This window comes from Zonotrichia albicollis, chromosome 33 (genome assembly GCF_047830755.1).
Source record: "Zonotrichia albicollis isolate bZonAlb1 chromosome 33, bZonAlb1.hap1, whole genome shotgun sequence".
Taxonomy (NCBI): Eukaryota; Metazoa; Chordata; class Aves; order Passeriformes; family Passerellidae; genus Zonotrichia; species Zonotrichia albicollis.
Window position 1 is genome coordinate 2,376,647 of NC_133851.1, and position 12,755 is coordinate 2,389,401.

General features: G+C 47.2%; 1 protein-coding gene across 3 annotated transcripts in view; it reads left to right on the top strand.

The window, feature by feature from the left end:
- The window catches only part of ACVR1B (activin A receptor type 1B), a 36,080-nt gene extending 23,599 nt beyond the window's left edge, over window positions 1–12,481 (top strand). Inside the window, exons 5-10 of one of the 3 annotated variants that reach the window (XR_012577525.1) lie at window positions 760–927; window positions 5,352–5,508; window positions 6,917–7,041; window positions 8,079–8,209; window positions 8,769–10,868; window positions 11,239–12,481. Coding sequence is in view for 1 of the 3 variants with exons in the window: in XM_074530516.1 (XP_074386617.1) it covers window positions 760–927; window positions 5,352–5,508; window positions 6,917–7,041; window positions 8,079–8,209; window positions 8,769–8,894 (707 nt within the window). In the remaining 2 variants the exon portion in view is untranslated. Of the gene's footprint in view, window positions 1–759; window positions 928–5,351; window positions 5,509–6,916; window positions 7,042–8,078; window positions 8,210–8,768 lie in introns of all 3 variants that reach the window. The other 2 variants (XR_012577526.1, XM_074530516.1) reach the window with 2 other exon arrangements.
- Window positions 12,482–12,755: the final 274 nt, after the last annotated feature.

Genomic DNA, 12,755 nt, shown 5'->3' on the forward strand with positions numbered 1-12,755 from the left:
CTGAGGTGTCACCGAGAGCACCCTTGGGGGGCTCGGGAGTCCTGGAATGTTCCAGAAGTGTCTGGTGGCTGCACTTTGATCCTACACAGGAGACCACACCTGTATGAGGATAGGAGGATTCCACCGGGGTGAATGGTGAAGGGATGAGTTAATTAGAGAGTGAAACACAGGGTTTAGGATTTCTGTACAGGGGGGTTAGAGAAGTAAGATGGAGGAATTGGGGCGTGTCCTGTCCTTCTTCTTCTTCTTCTTCTCCTCCATCTTCTTTGGTGATGGTGGCACTTTTGGATTGGTCATTACTGAAAGTGCACCGAGTAATAAGAATAAATGGTATTGGGGAAAAATGATAAATATTGTACACGTAACAATGGGTATAAAGACAGGTGGCTTTACGGAGGGCTACACAGTGTGCTCATGGCTGGCTGCTGAGCAGAGCTCTGTCGGGCCGAGAGAAAATCTTTTAGATAAACAATTAATAAACATAAAAACCGAAAGAAGAACTGAAGCCTCTTCTCGTCCTTCGATACGCGGGCTGTCCCAAGGCCACCCCGGGCCTTTCCAGGCCCTTCAAACAGCCAAAAACCCAACAGAAAATCACTGCCCTGGTCCTGCTGGCCACGCTATGGCTGATCTGAGCCATTTCTTAGCTCACCCCTGCTTAACTCAAGCTGCAACCTCACCCTGTCCCAAAAACCTGTGGGATGCTCAGTGGCCATTTCTACTCTGGATCTGCCTGAGCTTCTTCTATTCCTGTTGCAGATAACGGGACGTGGACTCAGCTGTGGCTGGTGTCTGACTACCACGAGCACGGCTCTCTCTTCGATTACCTGAACCGCTACACCGTCACCATCGAGGGCATGATCAAGCTGGCCCTGTCTGCTGCCAGCGGGCTGGCCCACCTGCACATGGAGATTGTGGGCACTCAGGGTAAAAACTGCATTGGGAAACTGGGAGTTCTTGAGGGGAGGGTAAAGCAGGATTGCTGAAAGGAGCTTGTGATGGTGTTGATAGGGGTCTTAGGATGAGGGAAGAGATGAGGATCTGACTCTGTGTTTCAGAAGGCTGATTTTATGATATAAATTGCATTAAAACTATACTAAAAGAATAGAAGAAGGGGTTTCATCAGAAGAATAGAAGACTAGAAGAATGTGCCCACCTGCACATGGAGATTGTGGGCACTCAGGGTAAAAAACTACATTGGGAAACTGGGAGTTCTTGAGGGGAGGGTAAGGCAGGATTGCTGAAAGGAGCTTGTGATGGTGTTGATAGGGGTTTTGGATGAGGATCTGACTCCATGTTTCAGAAGGCTGATTTATTATTTTATGATATAAATTGCATTAAAACTATACTAAAAGAATAGAAGAAGGGGTTTCATCAGAAGAATAGAAGACTAGAAGAATGTGCCCACCTGCACATGGAGGTTGTGGGCACTCAGGGTAAAAACTAAATTGGGAGTTCTTGAAGGGAGGGTAAAGCAGGATTGCTGAAAGGAGCTTGTGATGGTGTTGATAGGGGTTTTGGGATGAGGGAAGAGACGAGGATCTGACTCCATGTTTCAGAAGGCTGATTTATTATTTTATGATATATATTGCATTAAAACTATACTAAAAGAATAGAAGAAGGGGTTTCATCAGAAGAATAGAAGAATGTGCCCACCTGCACATGGAGGTTGTGGGCACTCAGGGTAAAAACTGCATTGGGAAACTGGGAATTCTTGAGGGGAGGGTAAAGCAGGATTGCTGAAAGGAGCTTGTGATGGTGTTGATAGGGGTTTGGGATGAGGATCTGACTCTGTTTCAGAAGGCTGATTTATTATTTTATGATATAAATTGCATTAAAACTATACTAAAAGAATAGAAGAAGGGGTTTCATCAGAAGAATAGAAGAATAAAAGAATGTGCCCACCTGCACATGGAGATTGTGGGCACTCAGGGTAAAAACTACATTGGGAGTTCTTGAGGAGAGGGTAAAGCAGGATTGCTGAAAGGAGCTTGTGATGGTGTTGATAGGGGTTTTGGGATGAGAGAAGAGACGAGGATCTGACTCTGTGTTTCAGAAGGTTGATTTATTATTTTATGATATATATTGCATTAAAACTATACTAAAAGAATAGAATAAAGGGTTTCATCAGAAGAATAGAAGAATGTGCCTACCTGCACATGGAGGTTGTGGGCACTCAGGGTAAAAACTGAATTGGGAATTCTTGAGGGGAGGGTAAGGCAGGATTGCTGAAAGGAGCTTGTGATGGTTCACAGGGGTTCTTGGATGAGGGAAGTGGGAAGATTTTGGGATGGGGCACTGCAGACCCTCAGCACATCCCTGTGACCGTGTTCACAGGGGTCTTAGGATGAGGGAAGAGATGAGGATCTGACTCCATGTTTCACAAAGCTTGATTTATTATTTTATTATATATATTACATTAAAACTACACTAAAGAATAGAAGGAAGGATTTCATCAGAAGAATAGAATAGCAAAGAATGATAACAAAGGTTTGTGGCTCAGCTCTCTGTCTGAGCCAGCTGGGCTGTGATTGGCCATTAATTACAAACATCCAAGATGGGTCAATCAAAGATTCACCTGTTGCATCCCACAGCAGCAGATAATCAATGTTTCCATTTTGTTCCTGAGGCCTCTCAGCTTCTCAGGAGGAGAAATTCTAAGGAAAGGATTTTTCATCAAATATATCCATGACAGGGGGTCACCCTGAGCCCCGTCCCCTTCATCCCCACGTGGGGATGTGTGGAATTTTTCATCACTTGGGGTCACCAAATGTGGTGGTGTTTGGAGGGGTCTGAACAGCAGCAGATAATCATTGACTGTGATTGGCCATTAATTAGAAACAGCTAACATGGGCCAATCACAGATTCCCCTGTTGCATTCCACAGCAGCAGATAATCAATGTTTCCATTTTGTTCCTGAGGCCTCTCAGCTTCTCAGGAGGAAAAATCCTAAGGAAAGGATTTTCCATGAAAGATGTCTGTGACAGGAGCTGATGTTCTGTGCAGCAAACCCTGCCTGAGTCAGCCCAGCTTCATCTGGTGCTTATGGAGCAGAAATAGAGCGAGTGCTTTGGCTGGCTGGAAGTGGGTTAACCCAGGAGTTATATCACCATCTCACATCCCATCCTAAAATTGGCGCTGCCTGGGTGGGATGTGAGCACAGGCAGAGGCAGAATCACAAACTTCTGACGTCTGCACCTATGCTGGGATGTGGAGTTCACATCCCTCTTGAGGCCTCTGCGTGCCACTGCATCAGTGGCGCCTCCAAAACACAGAATCACAGAATTACCACAGAATCAATCACAGAACCAATCACAGAATCAATCACAGAATTACACAATCACAGAATCACAGAATTATCACAGAATCAATCACAGAATCAATCACAGAATTACACAATCACAGAATCACAGAATTATCACAGAATCAATCACAGAATCAATCACAGAATTACAGAATCAATCATAGAATCAATCACAGAATCAATCACAGAATTACAGAATCACAGAATCAATCAGAATCAATCACAATCAATCACAGAATCAATCACAGAATCAATCACAGAATCACAGAATCAATCAGAATCAATCACAGAATCAATCAGAATCACAGAATCAATCACAGAATCAATCACAGAATCACAGAATCAATCACAGAATCAATCACAGAATTACAGAATCACAGAATCAATCACAATCAATCACAATCAATCACAGAATCACAGAATCAATCACTGAATCACAGAATCAATCAGAATCAATCACAGAATCAATCAGAATCACAGAATCAATCACAGAATCAATCACAGAATCACAGAATCAATCACAGAATCAATCACAGAATTACAGAATCACAGAATCAATCACAATCAATCACAATCAATCACAGAATCACAGAATCAATCACTGAATCACAGAATCAATCAGAATCAATCACAGAATCAAACACAGAATCACAGAATCAATCACTGAATCACAGAATCAATTACAGAATTACACAATCACAGAATCAATCACAATCAATCACAGAATTACAGAATCAATCAGAATCACAGAATTACAGAATCAATCACAGAATCAATTACAGAATCACAGAATTACAGACTCACAGAATTACAGAATCACAGAATCAGTCACAGAATCAATCACAGAATTACAGAATCAGTCACAGAATTACAGAATCACAGAATCAATCACAATCAATCACAGAATCACAGAATCAATCACAGAATTACAAACTCACAGAATTACAGAATCAGTCACAGAATTACAAAATCACAGAATCAATCAGAATCAATCACAGAATTACAGAATCAATCACAGAATCACAGAATTACAGACTCACAGAATTAGAGAATCACAGAATTAATCACAGAATCATGAGATTGGAAGAGATCTCTTAAGATCATAAAGTCCAACTTATGCCCTAACACCTCAGCTGGACTGTAGCACCATGTCCAGTCTTTTTTTAAACACATCCAGAGCTGGTGATTGTTCCACCTCCCTGGGAAGAGCATTCCAGTACAATTTGAGCTTTTCCCTGCTCTGTTCCTTATGAATCCAAACAGGAAAAAGTGTTGCAACAGCGGCTTTAATGCCCTGAAATGCAGTTCTGCCTCTGTGCCAGTTCAACAAATGGATTTCCCCAGCGTGATGCTTGTGATGGTGCTCACAGGGGTCTGAGGATGAGGGAAGAGATGAGGATCTGACTCCATGTTTCAGAAGCTGATTTATTATTTTATGATATATATTGTATTAAAACTATACTAAAATAATAGAAGAAAGGATTTCATCAGAAGGTTAGCTAAGGAAAAAAAAAAATGAGTAACAAGAGAGTTATTCAAGTCTGAGCCAGCTGACTGGGATTGGCCATTAATTAGAAACAACTCTATGAGACCAATCACAGATCCACCTGTTGCATTCCACAGCAGCAGATAATCAATGCTTACATTTTATTCTTGAGGCCTTTTGGCTGCTTAGGAGAAAAAATCCTAAGGAAAGGATTTTTCATCAAATATATCCATGACAGGGGGTCACCCTGAGCCCCGTCCCCTTCATCCCCACGTGGGGATGTGTGGAATTTTTCATCACTTGGGGTCACCAAATGTGGTGGTGTTTGGAGGGGTCTGAACAGCAGCAGATAATCATTGACTGTGATTGGCCATTAATTAGAAACAACCACATGAGACCAATCACAGATTCCCCTGTTGCATCCCACAGCAGCAGATAATCAATGTTTCCATTTTGTTCCTGAGGCCTCTCAGCTTCTCAGGAGGAGAAATCCTAAGAAAAACATTTTTCATAAAAGATGTCTCTGACACACCCTTGCTGCTTTTTATTTTGCTCTGCTAGGAAAACCTGGGATTGCTCACAGAGACCTGAAATCCAAGAATATTTTGGTGAAGAAGAACGGCACGTGCGCCATCGCTGACCTCGGCCTGGCCGTGCGCCACGACTCCGTCACCGACACCATCGACATCGCCCCCAACCAGAGGGTTGGGACCAAACGGTGAGGAAATGCATTGGGGTGCCTGGAAATGGTTGAGCTCTGGGGGAATTTTGAATTTAGCATTTTCTGGTCCTTGCAGTGTGTTTTGTGCCCAAATTGATGCCAAAGGGATGTTCCAGGTGAAGGCATTTGGGTGCCTGGAAATGGTTGAGCACTGGGAGAATTTTGAATTTAGCATTTTCTGGTCCTTGCAGCATGTTTTGTGTCCAAATTGATGGCAAAGGGATGTTGCAGGTGAAGGCATTTGGGTGCCTGGAAATGCCAGAGCTGTAGGTTGAGTATTGGGGAAATTCTCTGAATTTGGCATTTCCTGGTGTCCTACAGTGTCAGTTTTGTACCTGAGTTGATGGTAAAGGGATGTTCCAGATGAAGGCATTTGGGTGCCTGGAAATTTCTGAGCTGTGGGTTGAGCACTGGGGGAATTCTGAATTTAGCATTTCCTGGTCCTTGCAGCATGTTTTGTGCCCAAATTGATGGCAAAGGGATGTTGCAGGTGAAGGCATTTGGGTGCCTGGAAATGCCAGAGCTGTAGGTTGAACACTGGGAGAATTCTGAATTTAGCATTTTTCAGTGCCTTGCAGCACCAGTTTTGTACCTGAGTTGATGCCAAAGGGATGTTGCTGGTGAAGGCATTTGGGTGGCTGGAAATTTCTGAGCTGTAGGTTGAGCACTGAGGGAATTCTGAATTTAGCATTTCCCAGTGTCTTGCACCGTGTTTTGTGTCCAGATTGATGGCAAAGGGATGTTGCTGGTGAAGGCATTTGGGTGCCTGGAAATGGTTGAGCACTGGGAGAATTTTGAATTTGGCATTTCCTGGTGTCCTACAGTGTCAGTTTTGTGCCTGAGTTGATGTTCACATGTTCCAGGTGAAGGCATTTGGGTGGCTGGAAATTCCTGAGCTCTGGGTTGAGCACTGGGGAAATTCTCTGAATTTGGCATTTCCTGGTGTCCTGCAGCATCAGTTTTGTGCCCAAATTGATTGCCTGAACTCTGGGTTGAGCACTGGGGGAATTCTCTGAATTTAGCATTTTCTGGTCCTTGCAGTGTCAGTTTTGTGCCCAAATTGATGCCAAGGGATGTTCCAGGTGTCACCACGCTGGGAGGTGTGGGCCAGCCATGTAAACCTGGCACCAGGAGCTCATTTAATACAACAAGCTTGGCCTCACTAAAGCCTTTGGGACTTTCTGGTGGGAGCCTGATGTAGTTTTGGGACATTTCTACCTCTTTTCCCAGCTTGGTGTTATTCTTGAGTTATTTTTTTCACTCTGTTAAATCACAGGGCCCAGTTCTGTTCTGATGCCAGCAGAGCTTTTTCTGCTGGGAAGAGCTGTGTGGGAAAACCAATCATTTACTGTATTCCAGAAAATTCTCTCTCAGAATGAAAATATTTTTTCCTTTCTCTGTGCAGCTACATGGCCCCAGAAGTCTTGGATGAAACCATCAACATGAAACATTTTGATTCATTTAAATGTGCTGATATCTACGCCTTGGGCTTGGTCTACTGGGAGATTGCCCGAAGGTGCAATGCAGGAGGTAAAAGTCCTGGATTTTGTGTGCCTGGAGCACTGGCCATGCTTGCTCCTGGGTCTCCCCCCAGCCTTGGGGTTCTATTGATAAAGAGGAGGGAGATTTGATCAGATTTGGGAGGTTTGGGGGAGAGCAGGGCTGTGGGAGGACACGTCCCTGTGTGTGTTGTCACCAAGAAGTGACTCATGAGTGCTGCTAAACCCAGCCAGTGTTGGGCCAAGGCTGTTGGTGCTCCCAGTGGTGGCTGCTGTTCCTTTGGAGGGATTTTCAGGAAATGCTGGTGCTGATTGCTGGGGGACTCCCCCAGATCAGTATCAATGTCTTGGCACGTGCAGCTGTGTTGGAGATTTTTTCAGAGATGGCCTAGAAGGAGCAGGTTCTCACAGCCTGCTTCTGTGAACAGCAGAGGTTCTCAGGTTATTTTTAACTACAGGTAAAAGTGACAAGCATGAAGGCCTTGAGAGCCTTGCACATCAGAGTTCTCAGACAACATTCTCATAACAAGTGGATATTCTATCTTTGGCTGTTTTGGGAAAGCAAGAATAATTTTGAGAACCCAAGTCTTGGTATTGGAAACATAAGGAGGAGTTGGTGTGTAATCTCTGGCCTATTGTGAGCTCAGATTTTGCAATATGCATGAACTTGATTAACACTGTTATAAAAGGTGATTGATTGATTGATTGATCAATAAAGTGGAGTCGATGCTGACCAATGCAAGGTGGGTCATCTCCCTCCAACTTCAATGCAGCTGCAGCCTCATCCCACGTGTGGCAGCCCCACAGCGACCCTGGCGCCTTGCTGGGAGGTGTTGATCCCAGCCTGCTGACTCTGTTCCAGTTTAGGCAGCTGCATTTTATTTCCCTGAATTTTTCTTGTTCACTCCAATTCCAGATTCTTCATTTCTGTTCTAAATAACTGCAAAGTGTTGACGCATCTCAGCAGTGAGTCATGGAGCCCAAACCTCCGTCCGTCTGTCTTTAGCAGGCACAGTGTCTGTGGTTCCTGTTGCCAGGAATTTGATTTTTCCCTGCTCTGCCTTTCAGGTATCCATGAGGAGTATCAGCTTCCCTACTATGACCTTGTACCCTCTGATCCTTCCATTGAGGAGATGAGGAAGGTTGTGTGTGACCAGAAATTGCGGCCAAACATCCCAAACTGGTGGCAGAGCTATGAGGTGAGGTCTGCTTTCATCTCCATTCCTCTCCTCTGAGAAAAGGCTGAGAGATCTGAGATTGTCCAGCCTGGAGAGCAGAAGCTTTGGGGTGACCTGATTGTGGCCCTGCAGTATTTGAGGAAGTCTGCAAGAAAAAGGAGGGGAGAATCTTTCCAAGGAGTTCCAGGACAAGAGGGAATGGCTTCCCAGTGCCAGAGGGCAGGGCTAGGTGGGATTTTGGGAGGAAATTCCTTCCTGTGAGGGTGGTGAGGCCCTGGCACAGGATGCCCAGAGAAAGTGGGGCTGCCCAGAGAAGCTGGGGCTGCCTCTTCCCTGAAAGAGTCCAAGGCTGGCTGGGGCTTGGACAACCTGGGATAGTGGAAGATGAGCTTTAGGATCTCTTCCAACTCAAACCATCCCACGATTCCCCCAGGATAAGATAACAAATTTTGTAAGGTGTGCTCTGATTTTGGGGGATGTGTTGGCTGTGCCAGTGCCCAGGCAGAGCAGCAGCCTGGCAGACCCACGTGGGCTCGGGGGAAGAGCAGAGCTCTGACATTTGCTGTGGTTTCTTGGCCAGGCACTCCGGGTGATGGGCAAGATGATGCGGGAGTGCTGGTACGCCAACGGAGCCGCTCGGCTCACTGCCCTGCGCATCAAGAAAACCCTGTCCCAGCTCAGTGTCCAGGAAGATGTGAAAATTTAGGCTCTGAGCCTCAACAGGAGGAAACTGCACAGGAGCTGCTGTGCTAGAGTAGACATGTGATGGAGGCCTACCTCGTGTTTCAGCCCAACCTACTGCTACAACCAGACAGCGGGACCTGCAGGCTGCTAGGCAGGGGGACGGAGCCTACGGAACCGCTCTCTTCCCTGCTTGGGTATGAAACAATCCAAAACCTTTTTGTGATCACCTCCTGAGAGCGTGGAGACTTGAAAGGGACTTCACCCGAGGGATCTCAGCCATGATCCTGACTCTTTGTTCCTGTAAAGGAAATCCCTGTAAAGCTGAGCGTGCGTTGAGCACCCGTTGCTGTGCTCGGTGCGGGAGCGGGAAGGGAAAGGGAAGGTTTTTCTTGCCGTACTCTCGAGGATTTTTCCAGGGACTGGCACGTTGATGCAGAAAAAGCAAAACAAATGGTGCTCTCTTCCAAGAGGCTGAGCCGGAACAGTTGATCAGCTTCACAACAACCGTTCTCCCTCCTTTTCTTAAGCTTGAAAAAAATCCAAGTGGGCTCGGTGCCGGGGCCGCCCCGGTGTGTGCATGCGCGAGGCGCGCGTGTCCCCGTGCCCGCTCATCTCCTCCATAGCCGTGCGGTGTCTCTGCCTGTGGGTGGCTCATCTCTGTCCGTGCTTCCTGTGCATGTGCAAATCTCGAGTGTCCCGTTTGTGAGCTGTTTGCTGGTGCTCTCCGTGCTGAGTCGTGAGCCTCGTGGAGCTTGGACAGGCTGCTGCAGAGCGGATCCCCGGCTCCCCGATGGGCGCCACCACAACGGCCCATCAGGTTGCCTCACTGCCACCCCTTCCCTTTTTTTTAAGATGAAACAAATAAGGAACTGAGAATCACTCCTGGAATCCAGGTTTATTTGTCTTGAGCCCCTGGGGTTTGTAATTCTTGGTAGAGGGGAGTGAGTTGTGTCAGAGGGGGAGCAGGCACTGTGGGGACTCAGTTCTCCTGGGAACACAATTCCCAACACCCAGGGAGATTTCTGGGGATCTGATAGTGCAGCAGGACAGAGTGGGTGCACAGCGGCCTGGCTGAACATGAGCCAGCAGGTGGCCAAGAACATGCCCAGGTGGCCAAACAGGCCAATGACTCCTGGCCTGGATCAGGAATGGTGTGGCCAGCAGGACCAGGGAGACCATTCTTTTTCTCTACTTGGCACTGGTGAGGCTGCACCTTTCCCTTTTTTTACAATGAAACAAATAAGGAACTGAGAATCACTCCTGGAATCCAGTTTTTTTTTTTTTTGTCTTGAGCCCCTGGGGTTTTGTAATTCTGGGTAGAGGGGAGTGAGTTGTGGCAGAGGGGGAGCGGGTGCTGTGGGGGAGTGCAGGACTCAGTTCCCAACTCCAGCACCCAGGCACATTTCTGGGGACTTGATGATGCAGCAGGACAGAGTGGGTGGACAGTGGCCTGGCTGAACATGAGCCAGCAGGTGGCCAAGAACATGCCCAGGTGGCCAAACAGGCCAATGGCTCCTGGCCTGGATCAGGAATGGTGTGGCCAGCAGGAGCAGGGAGATCTTCCTCTGTACTTTACATTAGTGAGGCTGCACCCTTCCCTTTTTTTAAGATGAAACAATTAAGGAACTGAGAATCACTCCTAGAATCCAGGTTTTTTGGTCTTGAGCCCCTGGGTTTTGTAATTCTGGGTAGAGGGGAGTGAGTTGTGTCAGATGGGGAGTGGGTGCTGTGGGGACTCAGTTCTCCTGGGAACACAATTCCCAACACCCAGGGAGATTTCTGGGGATCTGATAGTGCAGCAGGACAGAGTGGCTGCACAGTGGCCTGGCTGAACATGAGCCAGAACTTGAGCCCAGGTGGCCCTGGATCAGGAATGGTGTGGCCAGCAGGAGCAGGGAGACCATTCCTCTTCTCTACTTGGCACTGGTGAGGCTGCACCTTTCCCTTTTTTTACAATGAAACAAATAAGGAACTGAGAATCACTCCTAGAATCCAGGTTTTTTTTTTTTTTTTGTCTTGAGCCCCTGGGGTTTTGTAATTCTGGGTAGAGGGGAGTGAGTTGTGTCAGAGGGGCAGCGGGTGCTGTGGGGGAGTGCAGGACTCAGTTCCCAACTCCAGCACCCAGGCAGATTTCTGGGGACTTGATGATGCAGCAGGACAGAGTGGCCTGGCTGAACATGAGCCAGCAGGTGGCCAAGAACATGCCCAGGTGGCCAAACAGGCCAATGGCTCCTGGCCTGGATCAGGAATGGTGTGGCCAGCAGGAGCAGGGAGAGCTTCCTCTGTACTTTACATTAGTGAGGCTGCACCCTTCCCTTTTTTAAGATGAAACAATTAAGGAACTGAGAATCACTCCTGGAATCCAGGTTTTTTGGTCTTGAGCCCCTGGGGTTTTGTAATTCTGGGTAGAGGGGAGTGAGTTGTGTCAGAGGGGGAGCAGGCACTGTGGGGACTCAGTTCTCCTGGGAACACAATTCCCAGTTCCAGCACCCAGACAGATTTCTGGGGACCTGATAGTGCAGCAGGACAGTGGCCTGGCTGAAGATGAGCCAGCACCATGCCCAGGTGGCCCTGGAGCAGGAATGGTGTGGCAGCAGGAGCAGGGACATCATTCTGTCCCTGCACTTGGCACTGCTGAGGTCACACCTCGAGTGCTGTGTCCAGCTCTGGCCCCTCAGTTTGGGAAGGATGCAAAGAGGAGGACAAAGAGGCTGGAGAGGGGCTTGAACAGCCCCTGTGAGGAGCCCTGAGGGAGTTTGGGGTGCTCAGCCTGGAGGAAAGGAGGCTCAGGGGTGATTTTATCCCTAAAGGTGGCTGTGGGATTGGGCTAAAGCTCAGGTGGGGTTGGGCTCTGCTCCCACACAGAGCAGGGCTCAGCCTTCAGCTGCTCCAGGGGAAGTTTTGGTTGGACATCTGAAAAAATTCCTTCACTGAAAGAGTGATTGGGTGCTGGAACCATCTGCCCAGGGAGGTGCAGGAGTCCCTGGATGTGTTTAAAAATGGCACTCGTGGTTCAGCTGATGAGGAGGAGTTGGGTTAGGGCATAGGTTGGACTTGATGATCTCAAAGGTCTTTTCCAGCCTGGCTGATTCTGAGTTCTGGGGGTTCCTCCCAGCAGGTGTGGGTTGGGAAATCAACATCCATCTTTTTAATCTAGGTGTATAAATATCTCCTAATGTGGAAGTGGCTGTGTCTCAGTGTGGGGTGGGGGGATCTGCATGGGTTTTCTTTTGATTCAAGGCCGAATCCAGGTGGGGGAGAGGTGGGGTGACTACAGAGACTCTGGAAGTGAGAATTGTGGCTGCCCTGATGGTTTTGGCAGCCAGGAAGATCTGTGGTGTGGAGGTCAGGTCTGCAGTAGAGAACTCTGAAGCCATAACTTTTAACTGGAGTGGTTTTGATTATTATTTTTTTAATTATTATTGTTGTTATTATTATTATTATTGTTGTTGTTGTTGTTTTCTGGGAGGGTCTGGATTTTAACTTTTTTGAATCTTGTTAATTCTTTCTAAGAGCAGAAAAACAATCTCTAATTATTACCTCTTGACCTGTTGGTTTGTAAAGAAATCACTGCAAAAAAAAAAACAAAAAAAAAGGAAAAAAACCAAATGCACAGCTCGATTTACACTGGAACTGTTTCTACTCTGACCTTGCTCCTGCTCTCAAAGGTGAGGTTTCATCTCTGCTCTGGCTGCCAGGGTTGTCTTTATTTCAGTCCCTGTGTTCTTGCTGTCTGTCCCTGTCCGTGTGTCCCTCTCCCCGATTCCCTGTGTGTCCATGACCTTGTACAGAGTGAGGAGTGTGGGTTGGGTGGGTTTGGGATCATTTTAGGAGCTGGTTTGAACCCCCCAGAGGAGTTTTTGGCAGCGTGGATCTGCCCTGG